The 21,461-nt window shown below is 47.5% G+C and overlaps 1 protein-coding gene across 1 annotated transcript in view; it reads left to right on the top strand.

Moving 5' to 3' along the window:
* The first annotated feature begins 318 nt into the window (after nt 1-318).
* The window catches only part of HS3ST4 (heparan sulfate-glucosamine 3-sulfotransferase 4), a 398,224-nt gene continuing 377,081 nt past the window's right edge, over nt 319-21,461 (top strand). Inside the window, exon 1 of the mRNA XM_026011386.2 lies at nt 319-1,127. Coding sequence (XP_025867171.2) covers nt 319-1,127 — 809 coding nt within the window. The remainder of the gene's footprint in view (nt 1,128-21,461) is intronic.

Below are 21,461 nucleotides of genomic sequence, written 5' to 3'. Positions count from 1 at the left end.
CGGCGGAGCTGCGCACGGAGCAGGTGCCGCCGGCGGGTCCGCGCGCCCCTCGGTCCCCGCGCCCGAGGCTGGGGGGGTGGCGGGGGGCCGCCCGGACCCCGCGGGAGGAGCGCGGAGGGGGGGCCATGCGGCCGGGCTCCCCCCCGGCGCAGCGGGACAGCGGCCAGGGCCGGGGGCGCAGCGGCGTCGCTTCATGCAGCCGGGGCGGCGGGGCAGCGGCGGCGGCGGCGGCGGGGGCGGGGGCGGCGGCTGAAACCATGTCCGGGCAGCGCCGGGGGCCGCCGCCGCCGCCGCCGCCGCCGCGAGCCGGGAGCCGCGATGGCCCCGTGGCCCGCGCCTCCTCCGCCTCCGCCTCCGCCTCCGCCGCTCGCCGCGCCGCCGCCGCCGCCCGGCGCCTCCGCTAAGGGGCCGCCGGCGCGCAAGCTGCTTTTCATGTGCACCTTGTCCCTGTCGGTCACCTACCTGTGCTACAGCCTCCTGGGCGGCTCGGGCTCCCTGCAGTTCCCGCTGGCGCTGCAGGAGCCGCCGGGCGCCGCCGCCGAGCCCCCGCCGAGCCCGCCGCCACCCTCGCCGCCGCCTCCCCCCGCGCGCCTCGGCGCCCCCTCGCCGCCGCCCGCGCCGCCGCCGCCGGACAGCGCGAGCCGCGGGGAGCCGCCCCCGGAGCAGCCCCCGGAGGAGCCCGCCGAGGAGCCCGCCGAGGAGCCCCCGGAGCAGCCCGCCGGGGAGCCCGCCGGGGCCGGGGCCGGGGCCGGGGCCGACGGCTGGGGGCTGGCGAGCGGCGGCGGGGGCGCCCGGGACGCCTGGCTCCGGACCCCGCCGGCCGCGGGCGACACGGCCACGGCCACGGCGCAGAGCGCGCTGCCGGAGAGGGAGGCGCCCGAGTCCAGCACCGCGGCCGACGAGCTCGCAGGCCGGAGGGCGGCCAACGGGAGCAGCGACCGGGGCGGCGCGCCCGGCACCCCGGACTACGGGGAGAGGAAGCTGCCCCAGGCGCTCATCGTCGGGGTCAAGAAGGGCGGCACCCGCGCGCTGCTGGAGGCCATCCGCGTGCACCCGGACGTGCGGGCGGTGGGCGTGGAGCCGCACTTCTTCGACAGGAACTACGAGAAGGGGCTGGAGTGGTACAGGTAGGGCGCGGGGCTGCGCGGGGCTGCGCGGGGCTGCCTGGACCCGGGGCCCTCCCCGCCCGCCGCTCGGCGGGGGCTGTGTGCACGCCCGCCCGGGATCACTTTGTTTCAGGGCGAGGGGCGGGGGCGCCGCCTCGCTCCTTTCTGGCTGCCCCGGTGCCTCGTGCCTCCAGCCACCCGGCTCGGAGCCCGGGAATCCCCGGCCCTGGTGCCCGCGGGGGGTGTCTCCCAGCTCCCCGCGCCTTCCGCGTCTTGGGGACGCCGAGGGAGGAATGGAGCACGGGGTAGCGAGATGGATCCGGGGACGGTGTGTGTGTGTGTGTGTCCGGGGGGGGGGGGTGCTTTGAGGTCCCCGGGGATCTCTTGTCGAAATCGCCCTGACACGCATTGGCGTGGCCAGAATCCAACTTTGAGTATTTGCAGGTTAGAGCCACAGGAGCACGCAGCTGTTAAACAAGGTGATGCTGGCAAGTTCTGGCTTTCTAGTAAAGACTGAGGCGCTCCCCGCCCGCCCCCATCTCCAGAACTTTCGATCCCCTCGGCTGCATGAACACCCTGGGTTGGCTTTGCCTCGGCGGCACCGCACCGCGTCTGTCTGCGCGACAGTTGGTGCTCCAAGTTCCTCGCGTGCGCTGCACCCGTGTCCTTTCTAACCTGCGCCTCCTTCGCAACAGATTGGAGCTCCTGCCCTGTGGAAACGTTCACCTCTCTCCTCTTCCACCCTCTGCCAGGGGTGAGAGGAAGGGAGGAGACAGGAGCAGAAAGTTGGGCGCAGGTGAAATAAATGAATGATCCAGCTTTCTTGCCAGCCATCACATTTAACTCGACACCGGTGCAGATGCTCAGACGCAAACCTCCTTCGCTCTTTTAGAATCTTTTTCTTTTTTTTCTTTTTTTTCTTTCCCTCTTTCCTTCCGTTTTCTATCTCTCTGGGAAAACAGATCCGGATGGCTGGCCCCATCTCGCTTGCATCTCCGTAATTAATTGCAATTGTCAAACAGAAACACGGGCTTTGTCAGCTAAAGTGATGTTATCATCTTAGCAGAGCCAATAGGTAAAATACGAGGATTGTTTCCTGACAAGTCCCTTTCCTGTTGAAGAGATGTGCTTTCCAAGTTTAAATTACAGCCTGGGAAAGTTTTAGAAATAGCTTAACTGGGGAAATAGATAATAAATGGGTGTACTGTGATTGATTTCTTCCACTTTAAAAAATATGCCTTATGCTTTCAAAGCTTGAGAGAAGTACATTTAGGCACAAACATTCCACCACATTAAACTGAAACAGCAAATGTGTCTGTTAATGTCTTGTCTGTTTCAACAGCAAGAACTAATTGCAATATTTTCCGAGGCTTCAAACAGCCCCCTCCTATCAAAACATAAAACAGCAAATGCCTAATTTAACTGGAAAATCAGTATTTATAACATCACGAGCCGTGGCTTCCAGTTTGCGATTATAATTAAAAAGGTGTTAGGATGATTAATGCAACAACAGCGAAATAGAGAAAGGGGTATGATGTCTGGGAGGGTTTCAGTTGTTTGATTGTTGGTGATGGGGATGTCCTGGTCTCTGCTGTGAGGTGGCCTCGGCCCTACGAGGGTATCGGTGGCTTTTTCCAATCCTGATCTTAAAACCGTGTGGCTCCGGAGAAGTGCCAAGTGCCCTTTTGGGGGAGAGAGAGGCATAAAGATCACATCTTTCCAGCATGTGTTCGGGTTGCTGGGTAGCAGCTGGGAATCGAGAAGGGAGTGTTTTATTCAGATGACTTAAAGTTTGATGGAGGGTGCGTGGTGGGGAATGAGTGTCAGGAGGTCCCATCAGCGGGCCTGGAGAATTTTCTGAAGGAGCTGGTAGGAGATGCCGGATTTTCTTCTCTTCTTTCGTGCCGGGGCTGGAAAGAGGAGGCATGGAGACAGGCATGACAGGGCCGGGGAAGGTACTGTCCTAGCACTGTCGTACTCCCAGCCATCACTCATGTGGTGTTTGGGGCTGAGGGTGAATATTTGGTACCCATCCATCCACAGAGCTGTTAGACCAAAGACATGTGGTGGGCAGATCCCCTTGATCCTTACTTAAGAGGAGGACCGTGTGATTTCTCTGTGTGTCCCTCCCCTCCACGCCCCCCCCCCCCCCCCCCCCGCCTCCCCCAACCTTTACCCCAGTGTCTGACCCATGGCAGATCCTCACAGTGCTGGAGAAGAACCTATGTGACACAGAGGATCTCGGTAGCCACCCCACACTGGCTGCTGGGAAGACTTCTAGAAACCTCTTCGGCCCACGGGAGTGTGCTGGGGCTGCTCGGATACCTCTCCAGCCTTCCCAGGGACAGCAGTGCTTTGAGGGTATTTCTGGGATTTTTCATAGGCTCCGTCTCTTCAGGCTCCTGTCTCTCTCTGCCATGGAGGAAGAGGGGATGACATCCTCATTATATTGTAGAAAAGGAAACCGTGGCATCAGTTCAAACCAGTAAGAGAAAGCCTTCTTCTTCTTTCCCTGCTCCAACCGCATCTTGTAAGTGGTGGCATCTGTGCTTGAACGTACTTGAATGGTCACACTTCCTCCCCATCCACGGAGCATTCCCTGCAAAATCTCCCTCTGCTTGCCACACGGGAGGGCCACAGATGAATGAAAGGTTTCGATTTTCTCCCCCACTTGTTTTCTTTCCCTTTTGCCCGTCTGCTGTGCTGCTGCGGGAGCCTGCTCGGTCTGCAAGTATTTCTGGGGATGGTGTTTTCAGCCAGAGGGAGAAGCGGGAAGGATTTGGGGCAGCTCCGGGCAGCGCTGCTTTGGGCTTCCTTCCTCTCCCGGCGGAACGGCCCTGAGAGTTGTTATTCCCTCTGTGTCACTCCAGTCGTGTCCAAATCCGGGTTTTGCTTTCTCCTACGCTGTTGATCTAATGTGATTTAAAAACACATTTGAGATTAGAACGCATGCCTCCGATTTCAGGGCAAGATAGACTAATGGATTAGGACGGGAGTGTTAAAGCTATGGGGGGAAGCAAGCCTCACTTGGCGGATCGACTCAGGCCAGTAAGTGGGGGGTAGACTCGTCCCTCCACTCCCCACACCTCCAAACTGGTAAAAGGAGAGAGCCACACGGAACCTTCCAGAATGGGCTGCTCCAGGCTGTCTGGGCAGAGACCTTACGCTCCTCTAAGGGACGGGACCTGGCGGCAGGTGTGCCGAACTCATCCAGGTGACAGGGCTGCCCTGAGTGTTAAAAGCCGTGCAGTAACCGTGACTGCTGAGCCCTGCTCCAGGGTGATGATGGGAAGGGAACCTCCGTGGCTTCAGACTGTCTGCGCTGCCTGTAGTTAATACACTCCTCCCATCTGCTAAGGGGAGATCACTCTGGAACATGCTACTGTCGTCGTGCTACCCGGAGGAAAGTGGCTAGCAGCACTGTTTGCACCTGGTATCTGGAGAGAGGCTGAGGGAGGACTCCAGAAAGGCACTGGCACTTAGGAAATGCCTGTTCCTACAGTGCCGGGTGCTTTGTGGATGTGCTCTCACATTTGAGTGTCCTGATGAGGGTTGTGAGCTAAATAGTGGCCTTCGTGTTTTACAGGTGGCTCTCGGAGCGTGCATGATGGGCTCAGGGTGGCTCAGCTGGTCCGTGGCTGAGCTGACCGCGTGCGTCCCAGTTTGTTTTTTTAAAGATTTTATTTATTTATTCATGAGAGACACAGAGAGAGAGGCAGAAACCCAGGCAGAGGGAGAAGGAGGCTCTATGCAGCGAGCCTGATGTGGGACTCGATCCCAGGACCCCGGGATCACGCCCTGAGCCAAAGGCAGATGCTCAACCACTGAGGCACCCAGGCGACCCCATGCGTCTCAATTTCACAGGGCTGATTTCTTCCCTCCCATCCCACCACCACACAAAAACAAAAACTACTAAGATGTTTCCCTTCCTTGTTAACCTTTAACAATCCTTTAATAAATATCATTTACTTATTATTACCACATACCCAGAACTGCTGTTAAGTACAGGGGAAACCCTGGTGACTAAGCACTTCGTGGTTCTGAACCAGACATTTGGGTGGTGGGCAGGGGAGACAGTGGACAGTCTCTTGTTACCTTTTTAATGTGGCTACTAGAAAATTTTAGCATCATGCTTGTGACTCACATCATATTTCCACTGGGCAGGGCTCCTAGTAGAGCAGTGCTTTTTAAGCTTTAAACGTGCACGCGTCACCTGGGATGTTGTGAACATGCAGGATTGTGAGTCAGCAGGTCTGAGGGAGGCCCTGAGAGTCTGCATTTCTAACATCCCAGGTGTTGCTGGTGCTGCCGATCGCTGGACCTCACTTTGAGTAGCAGGGGGTCTAGAGAGAAATCGGTGCATGGGTGTGTGTGCACAAACATGTGATTTTAAATCACATGTGCAAATGACTAAGGAAAACTTCTCCGTGAGGGTGATGTAAATCAAGTGAAAGAGGAAGATCCTGTCATGTAAAGATCTAGGTAGAGAGGTTTCCAGTAGTGGGAAGGGCAGGTGCAAAGGCCCTGAGGTGGAAGCAATCCTACTGGTTTTATAAAGGATTCTTTCAGTATTCCCAGTGCACAGTGTTTGTAGCTGGTCAAAACTGGGTTCACAGTCTGACTTTACAAGTTACTGGTGTATGATTTTGGATGACTGATTTAGCATCACTCGGTTTTAGTTTATCTGGGAATAATCCTTCTGAGATTTTTGGGAGGAATAAATGAAACAATAAAGGTGAATGTATAAAAAATGAGTCTTTTATTTTTTTTAAGATTTTATTTATTTATTCATGAGAAATAGAGAGAGAGAGAGAGAGGCTGAGACACAGGCAGAGGGAGAAGTAGGCTCCATGCAGGGAGCCCGATGTGGGACTCCACCCCGGGTCTCCAGGATCACGCCCCGGGCTGAAGGCAGCGCTAAACCGCTGAGCCACCAGGGCTGCCCAAAAATGAGTCTCTTAGAGCAGAAATCCAAATGGACTTAGCTCCTGAGATTTTTTTTTTTTTTTTTAAATTTTCAAGTCAGTTTGGTCTCCTATGCTTTACCTTTCATCACAGCTGTCCTAATATTGACTGAAGAGTCTCTTATTGGGGATTTTTTTTGGGAAAAGTCTAATAATGATTGGCTTTGCAATCTACATCTGCTTGACTTTTTAAACCAAGGGTCACCAACTCTCCTACCCAGTGAAATAGACTAGGCGGGAAGAGACCGGGGGCACTTGCTTTTCCATCTGCAAACGTTAACCACGTCCTCCACTTGGTAAGAGAAGCTGGAAACCCAGGCCTTGATGTGAAATCTCTTGGTTTTTAACGTTGGCAAACAGATAAAAATTTCTTAAAAGCGCTGTGTGGGCCAGCACCGTGGGACAAACAAAACACATCTGTGGGCTGGGTACAGCCAGCTGGCTACCAGTTGGTGACCTCTGGTTTAAACTTGTTTCAGAAAGTAACTGGCATAGCCCTAGCCTTTGCAGTTGCCAGAATTGTGGCTTATAGGTGCTGTTTTAGTTTAGATCCCCCCCCCTTTTACAGATTTTGCAACAGCAACGAAGGGGGGGGGGTACCTCCCAGATAGATTGCAACAATAACAAAAGGAGCTGGTCCTAAAGAGGAACACTGAGGAAGAAAAAGAGAATTCATAAGTAAATTTCCCTTTTTTGTCCAGTGAACATTTTCTTTTTCTTTTTTTTTTCTTTTTTCAGTGAACATTTTCTTGAAGGCGGTACCACTCTTCAGTTGTTCCCTCATTAATCAGGAGCTTGGGTATGGGATCCGTACAGATGAGTTGCACCGAAAAAATAGACTCCGGTCTGGTGGATTCAGTAAGACCTGAGAGATGGAGAAATTGGGTTCTCGCTTTTGCTCTGCTATATTACTAGTTCTGTCTGACCTCAGGTTACTTGGTCTGTTTTTCTTCTTTTTAAAAAAATGTCTGAGATAATGAGACTGTTGTCTGCAAAGGGTCCATTCAGTGAAATCCTTCGGTTCTAGAGCAGACTTGTGTGTTAGACTTTCTAGAGGGAGGGAGCCAGAAGGGGAGAAGCAACGTTGTACAGAGTGTGTTTTTATATCCGTCTCTGAGCCCAGAGGCCGCTGCCTCTGCCCGGTGTGATCGCCATGCCTCAGTTTCTCCATCTGCAGAATGGGCTCAGTATTACTTACTTCCCAGGGATTATGCGATGATGAGATGAGTTGATGATGTAGGACATTGCTCTTTCCCCTCTTTCTCTCTCTCTCCTCTTTCCCCCATGCCTTTCTTCTCCATCTCCCCTGCCCATCAGTACTGAAGGTCCTAAAGAGAAGGCTGTAATGCATTTTTCGTTTGAATATAGCCTTTTATTTCAAGATTATGTCTGAATGAGGGATTTCAAACCCTGAAGCAGCTCTTAAGTAGCTCTCCAGAGAATAATCAAAACCGGATTCCAGAATTTGGTCTATTGTAACTGGAGCTGAAGGAAGGGAAGAGTCTGATTTCATGAGGTAGCTGCAGCCAGGATTCTCCACCGAGGGCCTGGGGTAGGGAAATGGGCTGGCACTCTGGGCTTGTGTGCTGACATTTTCTTGAACCTTCCGTAGGAATTGATGCCGCTTGGCCTGCATGGCTACAGAGGCATTTAGAATGCCAAGGGCATGCTAGCCTTCAGTTTTTTTGCAGAGCCGAAAGCATTTGAGAACGCAGGACTGTTGAGGCAGGACCCCCGCCAAACTCCCTGGCTTGAGATTTGGCTTCTTGCACACTGGTGTTCTCCAGCTGTCGTGACGTGATTTATTTATTTTTATTTTTACGTTTGTAGATCACACCAGCTGTATTTACTTTTAAACTGAGTCAGGAGAGAGGCCTCGAGATTTTAGGTGAATGAGAGATTGCTGGGGTTGTACGGCAGGAAGATTTTTTTTTTGTTTTGTTTTAAAGGTTTTGGCTTTGCATAATGGATGATATCTCTGGAACTGATTGAACCTCCGCCCTGTTAAAAGTAATCTCTTGATTCCGTTGGTTTCTGCGGCTTAACAAGCTTCTCTATAACTGTCTTGGGAATTTGAGTCTGAAATTATAATTCACTAAGGGAGCCTTTCAGCCGATCTTGCCATTAATTAAAAGCAGGCGGTTGAATTTTTTGTTTTAACACTCACTAGTTAGGATTGCCTCGCTTAAAATTTTTTTTCGACCTTTATTTAAAAATGTACAAAACGTATTCATCAGGAAACAAAAAAACACATGAATTAGTATTTTTTCTTTGATTGTGAGTAATAGAAAATGATCTTAAACTATTATAAATAGAAAAGGTAATATACTGGTTTCTGTCATTGAGAAGCCTAGGGGTGATGACTTCAGGAAAAGCTGGATCCAGGGGCTCATATGCTATCACTAGGAAAAGCTGGATCCAGGGGCTCATATGCTATCACTAGGTCTCTGTTTCTTTCCATTCTTTGCCATGGTTTTCTTGACCTTGCTTTCTTCTCAGATAGGTTGTCTCACCACATTTTCAGCAAGATGATAAATAGCAACCTCAGACAAACATACTTGATGTTTATCAATTCTTTTGGAAATCATTTTTCCTAAGAGTTTCTTTCTTTCTTTCTTTCTTTCTTTCTTTCTTTCTTTCTTTCCTTTCTTTCTTTCCTTTCTTTTCTTTCTTTTTCTTTTTCTTTTTCTTTTTCTTTTTCTTTTTCTTTTTCTTTTTCTTTTTCTTTTTCTTTTTCTTTTCTTTTCTTTTCTTATTTTATTTATTCATGAGAGACATAGAGAGAGACACAGGCAGTGGGAGAAGCAGACTCACTACAGGGAACCTGATGTAGGACTCGATCCCAGGACCCTGGGATCATGCCCTGAGCAGAAGGCAGACGCTCAACCACTGAGCCACCCAGTCATCCCTTCCTAAGAGTTTCTATAAGAAATTCCCAGAGGTGCCATTGGCCCAGGTTGGGTCATGTGCCTGTTCCTAAAGCAGTCATGGTGTCATGCTCTTATTAGACCCCGGTGATGTGGTCACTCACCCCTTTGGGCTGGGATAGTGGTTGGGGGCAGGGAAGTAGAGTTAGTCTCATGAAACCATAGGGAACAATTTCCCCATAAGAACAAAGTGTTCCAGGGTTCCGTTGTCAGAAATGGGGGCCATTTGAACCACGTGCTCATTAAACCTGTAAAGATCAAGTCTGGGACAGGTACCCAATCTCTCTGAGTGTTTTTAGAAAGAGGTACAAAGGGTTAGTCTGGGGAGGTCTGGTGGACTTGTTTTAGTTATTCCACTCACTTAGGTATTATTTAAACACATACCAGTTGTCGACTATGTGCTAGGGTCAGGCATGAATCAGTCATGGCCAGTGACCTGAAAGAGTTTATGAAATAGGGAAATGGACAAGTAAGTGATTACATCATAGGGTAATGAGAGCTCTGACGAAGTGGGATTTATTCGAGGAATGGAAGGATGGTTCGATCGTAGGCAGTCTAACAACGTGATTGATTCTTACCATGAGCAAACGAGAAAAACCCTGTGATTCACTTTATGGATGCTAAAAATAGAGCTGATAATACTAAATATTCCTCATTTTGAGAACCACCTGCTGATAAAATAGAATCATCTACAAAGCCAGCATCATCTTTCATGGTGTACCACTAAAACGTTCCTGTTAAATTCCAAGCAAGCCCACAATGCTCATTGAAATCACTGTTATTTATCTTTGTTCAGGAATTAATTGATGATGCACTTGAATGAGGAAAAGAATGAGAAAGGGGGAGGTAGAATTATTACCATTTGCCAGCAGTTTCACCTCTTAATGGAAAGTCTGAGATAACGAATCCTCTCAACGAATCTATTAGGAACAATAATGGGGTTCATTAAGGGGATTGGTAAGGAAATTATTTTGCAAAATCTATAGTTTTCCTATGTGCCTACGCCAACCATTTTGAGAATATGATGAGAGAAAATACACTATTTATAGAAGCAACCAAAGAGACAAAATAACTAGGAATAAATTTAGCAAAACTTGCAAGGGACTTGTAAGAACAAAATTTTAATATTTTACTGAGGGGCAACAGAGAAGAGAGGAGTAGATGGAGAGGCTTCTTTGTTGAGGATGGCATGTCTTTCCTTTCCCTCCATCCCCTCTCCTCCTCCCTCCCTCAGCCCTCCTCTTCTGTTTTATTGGAATTTAGAGGCATTGGTCGTTACTGTAGGGATTGCAGTTACAGTGGTTGGTGGTGGTAGAGCTGCAAGATTGAGGTCAGGCCTGTTTGAAAGTGGTCTGAAAATACTGTTTCTGTGAACAGGGCCAAAACCTTGTACTTCGTATATAGGATTCTCTTATTACTGTGTTGTATTTGACCGAGAAGAGGATGGTGAGGCAACTGTTGCTGTTCAGATTCATATACAGAGTTAGAATTCCTTGTTGGGGAGGGGGGGCATGCCCGGCTTTATATCCTAAATTCAAGGATGGTGGGACCGTGCACAGGTGTTGATTAATAGTTGGATTGGTGTAAATTAGAAGCTGTAGGTGAACAAAGTGGAAAAATCAGGGACCGGTAATGGTTGCTTTCACTGGGGCAGGGAGATGAAGATTTGGGTGGGAAAGAATGACCATAGTGGTGGTGGCAGGAGAGGCCACGCTTTGCTCCAGGCCCCAGCTCCGTTCAGCCTTCACAGGGACCTTATGACAACGGGTCCTTACCTGAATTTTCCAGGTAAGGGAGCTGAGGCACAGAGAGGTCATGTATCTGGCTCAGGGCGTGGGCTTGGCCTTCAGACCCAAGTCTTTGGCCCCAAACACACAGCATCTCCTTTTATTTGTCTTGAAGCTTTATCTAAACCCTCAGAAGTGTTGTCCTTCCAGGCACACGAGAGTGAACAGTAATCGTGTACCATTCCCTGCTCGACACTCTCCATTTCCCATGTGTAGATGGACTGGCCTGCCTGTGGGACAGGCTGGGGAAGGGGTGTGGGGGCAATCTGGTCCCAACGCGACAGGTTGGGGCACTGACATCCTTTCTGTTCTGGGCCCAAGCTCGTTCCTGCTTTCGGGGCTTTTTATTTTCTGTTCTCTGGGCCGTGAATACTCTGCCTCCAGGCTCTAAACAACCTGTATCTCCTCATCCTTCAGGTGTTGGCTTAAATTCTAACTCCTCAAAAAGACCTTTCCCAAAGATCTGTTTTTTTTTGTTTTGTTTTTTTTTTTTTTTTTAAAAACCTGTTTCTACTCCTGAATTTTTTCTGCTATTTTATTTTCTTCACAGCATATACTGCTTTCCCAAATCATCTGCATTCCGCATCTCCCTCTTGCTGGAAGGTGAATTAGGAGGGACCAGGGGTCCTGTCTGTCTTTTTCCTTGACACTGCCCAGATCAGTACTTGGCATGCAGTAGGGGCTCCATAAACGTGGTTAATCAATCATTGATTTTTTTTTTGTTGTTTTGTTTTATTTTATTTTTTCCTTAGGGAGGGAGAGAGAGAGTGAGCTCAGGGGGAGGGGAGGGCAGAGAGAGAGAAAGAGACTCTCAAGCAGGTTCTATGTCCAGCGTGGATCCCAATGTGGGGCTCGGTATCACGATCCTGAGATCACTACCCAACCCGAAATTAGGATGCTTAACTGACTGAGCCACCAGGCGGCCCTAATCACTGATTTAGGATCAATGAACTAATGCATAAAAGGAGTGCTTTCTATGTGCTAAGTTCTCTTGCAAAACTTCAAGCTTCTGGAAAGAAATAACACATTTCTTGGGAACTCTGGCTAAGAATTGTTCTAGGCTCTTTCACAATACTATTTTTGTAAGACTATTTTGGGTGCGAGAAAGAGAAACCCACTCAACCCAGCTGTGTGGGCTAGACAGTCTCCCCAAAAGGTTCCCTCCAACATACAACATTATCCATGTCTTCCTCACAGCAGCCTCACGAAGTAGATACTTCCTCATCCCACTTTTACAAATAAAGAGAGTCAGACTTCAGAAGGGCAGAGTGACGGTGTCAGAGTCACATGGCAGGTTGTCACAGGCCAGGTGTCTTTTGACTGTGACACATGGCTTTTGGTTCCTAGCCTTTGTTGGTGCCACTGACAGTATTTTATTTTATTTTATTTTTTATTTTTTATTTTTTATTTTTTATTTTTTAATTTTTTCACCGACAGCATTTTAGAAGAGCTTGGATTATTTCTGATGGGCCCTGAGTCCCAAGAGTAATTTGGATTATGTTTCTCTAGATGCATTGTCAGACTGTCCTTCAGTAATCAAACAGTTACACAGGGGTATTTGATTTGTTACTCACTGTAGGTGTAGATAGACCTTTCCTTGTGCCCCCAGGTTAAGGCTTTGGCAGGGATTTTGAGGTTTGGGTGTTCCTAGAGCCAAAGAAATCAAAGGCAGGCTACCCGAGTGCCTCTGTTGTAGGGCGCTCTGACTCTTTGGAGCTACGTGGTGTTTTGAAAAAGAAAGCTGAACCTGGAATCAGAAATTCAGGATTTGAGTCTGATTTCTGTGACTGCCTTGCTCTGTGTGCGTGGACCTCATAGCCTCTGAGACTTTGTTTCCTCATCTCTGAAATGGGAATCACGGCCTCTGAGAATGTCACAGTGATTTTGTGAGGATGGAATAATGCTGATGCCCTGGGATCTGCATGGTCTACACATGTTGGTTGTTATTAATCTGTGCACGTTTTCATGAATTCCCCCAGGTAATTGGTTTTCTGGAATGTTGCACTCCAGGGAGTACGTGAAATACAGGACACTCTTATCATAAACTTAGACGAAGTTTAATTTACAGAAACTATTATGTAGCGTGGATATCAAACATTGGTTAGGGCGGACTGCAGGAAGATCTCCAGAATTTCTGAGGAACCTCACGCTGCATTACTCTTACCTGACCATCATCTTTTTATACTGAAAAACCATAAAAAGCTGTGTTTAGGACACATTTGCTTCTTAGGATTGCCCTGCAGTTGGTGCCCTTTGGAAGTGCCTGGAAGATTCTCTCTGTTTGCTCTCAGTGGACTTACCATGTCATTTTCTTGTGCACCCTGTCTGTGTTTCCCAAGTTGTCATGTTCACTCCCCACCTTCTGGCTGCAGGAGTCGTCTACTTTCTAACCTGTGAAAGGAAGGCAGAAAATGCCCCCTCCCCCAAAATGTCCTCATCCTAATCTCCCGAATGTATGAGTGAATGTGCTAGATCACGAGGCAAAAGGGAATTAGGTTGCAGGTGGAATTATGGTTGCTAAACAGCTTACCTCGAATGGGGATCATCCCAGATTTTTGGGATGGGCCAGTGTAATCACAGGAATCCTTCCAAGTGGAGGCAGGAGGCAGAGAGACCGTGAGGGGCTCATCCTATTGGTACTGGCTTTGGAGGTAGAAGAAGGAGCCACAAGCCAAGGAATTGAGGCAGTTTCTAGAAGTGAGGGCAAAGGGAAGGAAATTAATTCTTCCTTAGAGCTTCCAGAAAGAATGCAGCCTGATGATGCTTTGATGTGAGCCCATGGAGACCCGTTTCTGATTTTGGACTTAAGCTCATTAAGCTTGCCTGCCCGTGGTCACTTGTTACGCAGCAGTACACTCTCCTCAGATATCTCTCGCAGCCACCTTCTTGTTTTCTTTTCTTCCCTTTCTTTTTCTCCCTTTCTGGAAAATAATCACCTTTGGCTCTTAGAGGTCTCTCGTCAAGCAGCAACGTACATGTAACCATCCACCATTTGCAGGTGGTCACTGTCCTAGTTAGGCTAAAACACGCAAGTGCTGGAACATGGAGATCTCAACTCACAATGGCTTAAATACCATAGATGATTTTTCTCCTATATTACGAAAAGTGATATTTGAAGTTGGTAGCAGTCAGTGCTGCCTGGTGACCCATCACTCAGAGGGAACATAAGCTGAGAGCTGTGAGTTCAGGGGTGTAGGTTGTATGTGTTTGTATAGCACGGACATGCCAGCCAGTGTAGACTGCTGGAACAGCTCCCCGAGATTGTTCAGGGACGCAAGTTCTGTTCCTTCTATCTTGTTGCTGTGCCATCCCCCAGGGAGCTCGTTAGACACACAGACTCTTAGATCCCATCCCATACTTTCAGAAGCAGAATTTGCATTTTAAGAACATACTTGAATAATGATCCTGCACAAAGGTTGAGTAACAGGGCCTTGGAGCAAGGTCTTTCAACCTTGGCACTGTCGACATTTTGAGCCAGGAAAGTCTTCACTGTGGGGACTGTCCTGGGCATTGGAGGGTGTTCAGAGCTTCTCTGGCTTGTGCCTCCTGGATGCCAGGAGTTAGTCCTCATCCTTCATTTTAATAGCCGAACATATCTCCACACATGGCCAAGTGTCTCATGGGGACGGGGGTGGGGTGGTGGTGGTGCTGGTGGTGGTGGCAAAACTGTCTCTGACTGAGAACCCCTGTGTTATGGGGCACCTGGGTGGCTCAGTGGTTGAGCATCTGCCTTTGGCTCAGGTCGTGATCCCGGGTTCCTGGGATCGTGTCCCACATCAGGCTCCCCATAGGGAGCCTGCTTATCCCTCTGCCTACATCTCTGCTTCTCTGTCTGTGTCTCTCATGAGTAAATAAATAAAATCTTAAAAAAAAAATAAAAAGAACCCCTGCGTTAGAGGGTTTTTCTCTTCTGCATGATCAGAGCAGAAGTAAGGCAAAGTGCAGAAGTCCAGGAAGGAATTTCTTCTTGAGCATATGAGTCATCTGCTTGAGAAGTGGACATCCATGACTTGCACTCACATTCCGTTGGCAAGAATTTTGTTGCACGGCTACATCCACCCGCAAAGCAGTCTGGAAACAATTTTAGGTGTCTCTGTGCCCAAGGAGGAGGAGAGAGGAGGTCTGGGGGACAGTCAGCTGCTGCTAAGGTAACTAGCACAGGAGGTTAGTCTTCCTGTATCTCTTCTTAATCTGTCTTCTATCCAGAGGTGAAATCTGGTTGGAAGGGTGAAATTGATACAAATAAATTGAGTATATATATATATATATATGCATATATATATATTTGCAGTTGGAATATCAAACTATTTTAGATCAGAGGATGTTTTAGATGAACACATAAAATTTACTTGGTTCTCTGATAGCATATTTTGATATCAAGAGTAGTGTCCTCTGAACTTTAGTCATGAATATTACTCTTGCTGGTTTTTTTTTCCATATAGAAGTACTTGCCTATATTGATTTTTTTACATGAAAAGTAATAATTCTTTAAACATTTGTAAGGACCATATTATTACTATAAATGTGTTTGATGAGGTGGAGACATACATACATATACACACATGAGTTTTTGTATGTATATACCTACATCTGTGTTTATGTAACTATGTATTTATGTATATATGTATCTTTTTTTTTTTTTTTGAGAGAGAGAGATGGAGAATGAGCACTTGCTGCAGTGGGGGCAGGGCAGAGGGAAGGGGAGAGGGAGAATCTTAAGCAGGCTCCAAGCACAGCGCAGAACCTGACACAGGTCTTGATCTTGGGACCCTGAACTTATGACCTGAGCCAAAATCAAGAGTTAAGCACTTGGTACTACCCTCCCCCTCCCCATGTTGCTGCAGTAGACTCTTGCTTTTGTCCCTGCCAAACTCGTGCCCCTTTGTAGTGTGCTCTTCACATAGTAACTATAGTAAGTAATCCTTCTAGAACACAAACCAGACTGTATCACACGACAGAATCAGACCCCTGCCTGTCTTTCCAGGCACATTTATTTGCATTTTCTCTTTGATCCTCTGCTTGAGCCACGCTAGCTTCCCAAGAAGAAAAACATGGCCCTGCCTCAGGGGCCTTTGCACTTGTTGCACCGGCCACCTGTATAGGTCTTCCTTAGATAATTTGTAAGGCTTGTATCCTTTCTTCATTTGAGCCCTCTGCTCCAGCTTCCTCCTCAACATGGCCTTTTCCTGGACTGCCTGGACACATCTTCTGCACTCCTGCTGGTAAAAGTTCCACTCAATGGAAAATGCTGGTATATACAGTACTGCCATTAATATTTACCTATATTTTATAGTTACTTCACCTCCATCAAGATTTCTGGTCTCTTAATTTCCTGGTTTCTGGGCATCCTGGGTGGTTCAGCGGGGGCACCCTGGGTGGCTCAGTGGTTTAAGTGCCTGCCTTCCGCCCAGGGCGTAATCCTGGAGTCCCAGGATCAAGTCCCACATCAGACTCCCTGCATGGAGCCTGCTCCTCCCTCTGCCTGTGTCTCTGCCTCTCTCTCTCTCTCTCTCTGTCTCTATCATGAATAAGTAAGTAAAACCTTTAAGAAAAAATTCCTGATTTCCATTCCAGGGAAAAGATCTTGTTTTGATCTGGTGCCACAAAATGACCTTGACATTGCTGGAGTCAATTTAAAATACAGTTCTCAAACTCTCTGCTATCCCTGTTATTTAAGTACACTGCCACTAGGTGGTGGTCACAATGTAGGCTGAGTCCAAAGTAAGGCTTTTCTTGAGCTCAGTAAGGTGTTGAGTGGCTGGCTCCTCGCTCCTTCCAACCTGAGTTAACCCGGCATATTTGCCCCTGTAAAATTTGAGCTTTTATAAAAGGTTTGCAATCAGTAAACAGTAAACAGACACCAAACAGATGTTCATAGCGTGTTTAAACCAGACTCTGGTACAAGCTCTCTCCTCTTCTTAGCCAGTTCTTCATTTGGGTTCAGATACAGGTGGCACTTGTCTTTCTTTCTTAGCACTTCTGTGACTCTCTGGATGGATGAACCATGAGCATACCACCTTACTGTAAGTGAATGTTGAGACATTTAATATTATAAAATATCTTTTTTAAAAAAATATTTCATTTATTTATTCATGAGAGAAGCAGAGACACAGGCCGAGGGAGAAGCAGGCTCCCTGCGGGGAGCCAGATGTGGGACTCGATCCCAGGACCCTGGGATCACGACTTGAACCTAAGGCAGGTGCTCAACCACTGAGACACCCAGGTGCCCTAGGAAATATCTTTATAACACACATGCCAGACATTAAATGCATGCACTATCCATTTCGCAACTGAATGATGATTTCAACTAGCACATCTGGTGACCTTACCTAGAACAACTGAGTTCCTTATTTAGAATGAAACAGTGAGTTTGTTCTGTACTTACTGGTTCTCATTCTCATGTGTACCATTGTGCTGACACTTTCTTCTTGCAAGTTTTTCTTCAACTCTTGTCCTTGGCGCTCCTGGGTTTTCTTGGGATTGTGTCTTTTTTTTCCAGTTTCTGCGCCTCTCGTCCACCAGGAGGAAGACATGGCCCCAAATCACAATATATTAGAGCACATTTAAAGAAGATCTTTCCTGGTGGCTTGAAACTTGGTTTCAGCTACAGATTTCTACCAGTTAGGATTCTTCTGGTTTTTACACATAGAAATTCCAGGTAAAGTCTGAACTGAGCATGAGCCAGGATGGAATTTAATGCCTTCTGGATCTGAGAAGCCCTGGATTGGGGTGGCCTTACAAATGAAGGCTTAAACGTTGTCACTGGATCTTGCAGGTCCTGCAGCTGGTCCTCATTGCCAGAGATGGGGTGAGGCTTGAGGCACTGCGTGTTTGGGGCAGATGTGGGCGTCTGCTCCCCTGGAGGCATGGGGTTGGAGATGAGGGCATTTCACCAGGGCAAAACCAGGATGAGAGTATCTAGGAAAGGAAGTGGATTGTCGTGCCAAAACAACAGATGTCTGTTTCGAGACTCTTGTTCAAATGTACTTTCACCAAAGTATAACCAAATGAAGTAGGCACACTGCTAGTTCGACTGGCTTGGTGTGGAGATAGGAGGCCTGGGTCCTGTTCTGTGTCTTTCTATCAGGGTAGGCACAGAGTGGCTCAGATCTCCCACCCCCAGCTGGAAGATTCTGCATCTCTTCTTTTTTTTTTAAATTAAAAAAATTTTTTTAAAAAGGTTTTATTTATTTACTCTTGAGGGACACAGAGAGAGGCAGAGACACAGGCAGAGGGAGAAGCAGGCTCCCTGCGAGGAGCCTGATGCAGGACTCCCAGGATCACGACCCGAGCCAAAGGCAGGCGCTCAACCACTGAGCCACCCAACATTTTTGAGGTGTCCCTCAGTATTTTTTAAAGTAGGCTCCGTGCCCATCGTGGAGCTCGACACAGGGCCTGAACTCACAACCCTGAGATCAAGACTTGAGCTCAGATCAAGAGTCAGATGCTCAACCGACTGAGTTACTCAGGTGCCCTGACTCTCTATCTCTTCTTTAACACACACAGAAAGGAAGGACGGAAGGAAGGCAGGCGAAGAGAGAGGGAAGGAGGGAAAACAAGAAACTTGTTTCCGTACCTAAGTTGTATGAAATCCTGAAAAAAAAAAAAATCCCAAGAACCTGCCCCTCAGAAATCACTAATTACTTATTTACAGTATTTCCTATTTCTGTCATTTCCTTAGCAACCCCTAGCAGCTGCCTGGGGAAATTTAAAGGGACTGTCTGTCTTCCACGAGAATTCTTCAAATAGCAAGTGAAATTGTTTAGTGACACGAAGTCTTCCTGCTCAGATTCACTTCAAGAAGAGAAGGAGAAGTGATTTGGCATTTGATCAATCTTAACATAACTAGACAGCCCAGAATTTCTGGAACGGCCCTGATTCTAGGTCATTTTACTCTTTTCATTTAAGGTAAAGGCCTGCAAGCTGGGATGCAGTACGATTTAATTTTTGTGCTTTTTTTAGTCTTTTTATGAAAATTAAGTCCACATTTTGGAAAGAAAAATGCCTTTGTCAGATGCATCATCTTGATGCTTTGTTTGGAAATAGGTACCCTGTATTTGTCGGCGGGAGGGAGGGAACTCACTAGAGCCTGGTGGGGTTCGCTCCTCAGCCAGCGCATGTGAGTTAAAATTGTAGCCTGAAGGATCTTTTTGAGGGTTCCTCGGCGGGGGTCCCTTGGAAAATTGGGGACCTGGAGCTTCTGAAATCCCAATGTCAGTTACTAGGTCTGGGCCAGTTTGGAGGAGATGGCTCTTGAACTTTGGTGGTCTTGGTGCCCCAGCCTCCAACTTTCTGTGACACTGTCCATGTCTCCCTTTGGTTTTAGGGTTCCTCCCTGTGTCCTGGGAGTGGGAGCTTTGGCTCTTCCCTCACTTCGCCCCAAAGAAGGCCCCAGGGTTTTGCAGAGTTTGCCTACTGGATGCGAAAGAGATGGCGATAAGTAAGGAGAAACAGAAATACTTTTCCTGCTGGTCAGCCAGCCCCGGTCAGGCACATTGATCTGAACGTTTGTTTCCAGAAAGACCTTCTCTTCCAGATTTCTCGTGACTTATTTTAAGAATCTGAAGACTTCTGACAGATTCTGTTTTTTGAGAAGCAGGCAAAATTGAAATATGAGTAGATTATGCAGGAAGTTCACTTTGGTGATTCCTTCTTTCCAGCAATTGTGCTTTGGCTTGCTAGCCGTAGCAAACTTCCTCTGAGGGTTTCTACAATTAAAAGTGAGTACTGGGTGTTATACTATATGTTGGCAAATTGAACTCCAATAAAAACAAACAGACGAACAAATAAATAAAAGAGAACTTCTAGTGAATCCCTCTTACCTCCCCGCCCCCCTTATTTTGCTTAGATTGAGTGAGGACCTTGTAATTTCTGTGGAAAGTAAGGCACAGAGAGGGGAAGTATGATACCCAAAAGTGCACAGGTCATTAGTGACGTCGTCCAGTTCCAACGGAGGTATGCATTCTTTTGTTGTTGTGAGATTTTTAAATTTCTATTTAGTTTTTGGAAGTATAATTAAATTAGTTAAATTAGTTTCCAGGGTATAATATAATGATTTGACATTTCTATATATTTCTCCGTGCTCATCATGATAAGTATACTCTTTTTTTTTTTTTTGATAAGTATACTCTTAATTCCCATCACCTGTTTCATCCCCGTCCCCACTCCTCACCCCTATGGGAACCATCACTTTGTTCTCTGTAGTTGGAAGTCTGCCTGTTTGTTCCTTTTTTTTTCTATATTTGTCCTTTTGTTTCTTAAAATTCCACACATGTGAAAATGTTATGATGTTTGTCTTTTGGACGATTTCACTTGGATCCATCCATGTCGTTGAAAATGGCAAGATCTCATTCTTTTGATGGCTGAGTAGTATTCCCTTGTATATATACATAGCACCTCTTCTTTATCCCTTCATCTCTTAAAGGGCTGCTTCCATATCTTGGCTCTTGTAAATAATGCAGCAATAAACATAAGGATGAATCTTTCTTTTGTTTTCTTTGAATAGAATACCCAGTAATGGAATTACTGGATCATTCAGTAATTCTATTTTTAACTTTTTATGGAGACTCTGTACTGTTTTCCCCAGTGGTCACGATAGTGCGTGTTTCCACCAACTGTGCGTGAAGGGTTCCTTTTTCTCCACATCCTTGCCAACACTTGTTATTTCTTGTCTTTTTGATTCTAACCATTCTGACAGGTGTGAAGTGATTCCCCCTGGTGGTTTTCATTTGCATTTCCCTGAAGAGAAGCCTTCTAGAAGCCACATGCCTTGCTCTCTCTCAGGGAGGAGATGCTGAGACATTGTTGCATCCACACCTGTCCGGAGTCCAGCTGTCTCCCATGTCTGTCTGCGATTCTCTGGAAACCGCTCTGGCAGCCAAATTCCCCATGTTTGCATCTTAGAGGATAGCTCTGGTTGTCGCTTTCGAGGCTGTTTGGGAAATAAAACCCACATCTTCTAATGCTGTGAAAGGCTGTTGATAACGTCTACCTACTGGAGTTTGGTTTAAAGGTCTCAGCATTTTGGATAACTTCAGAGAGAGGTATTGATTTTCCGAGCCCTGCTGTAAGCTGGCGGCTTCCAAGACCCAGTGACTCAGCTACCCCTTCTCCATGTGGGGCAGCCGAGGTATGAGGATTGCCCTGGGCTGTATATTTTTTAAAAACAAAGGGAAGAAAAAAAAATCCCTTCAGTCTAGGCTATTTCAAGGCTGCATGAGGGCTGCAAAGCACCTCTTCTCTGTCATCATGCTTCTGACCTGCTGCCTTGGCTGTGTGATGTCTCTGTAGGGATGGCTGGTGGCAGACGCTGTTTTGCTCAGTGACATCATGGCCACATTCTTGTTCTGTTTTTTTTTTTAAGATTTTATTTATTCATTTATGAGAGACACACAGAGAGAGGCAGAGGGAGAGGCACGCTCTCTTCAGGGAGCCTGATGTGGGACTCGATCCCAGGACCACAACCTGAGCCAAAGGCAGACACTCAACTACTGAGCCACCCAGGTGCCCCCACATTCTTGTTCCTGATGAAGAATTTTGTTCCCCCCTGGGGTTGGCAACCACCTTTGGAAGGTGTTTTCATGAAAGGTCCATTGGCTCCAATTTTGGTAATCTTACCCTTCCCTAGTTATCAAGCTCTGTGACATCAACACCTTCCGTCTTTATAAAGTGTGAGCC

Source organism: Vulpes vulpes, chromosome 3 (genome assembly GCF_048418805.1).
Source record: "Vulpes vulpes isolate BD-2025 chromosome 3, VulVul3, whole genome shotgun sequence".
Classification (NCBI taxonomy): domain Eukaryota; kingdom Metazoa; phylum Chordata; class Mammalia; order Carnivora; family Canidae; genus Vulpes; species Vulpes vulpes.
The sequence above is the reverse complement of the archived record's forward strand: the minus strand, read 5'-3'. Positions and strand labels throughout refer to the sequence as shown.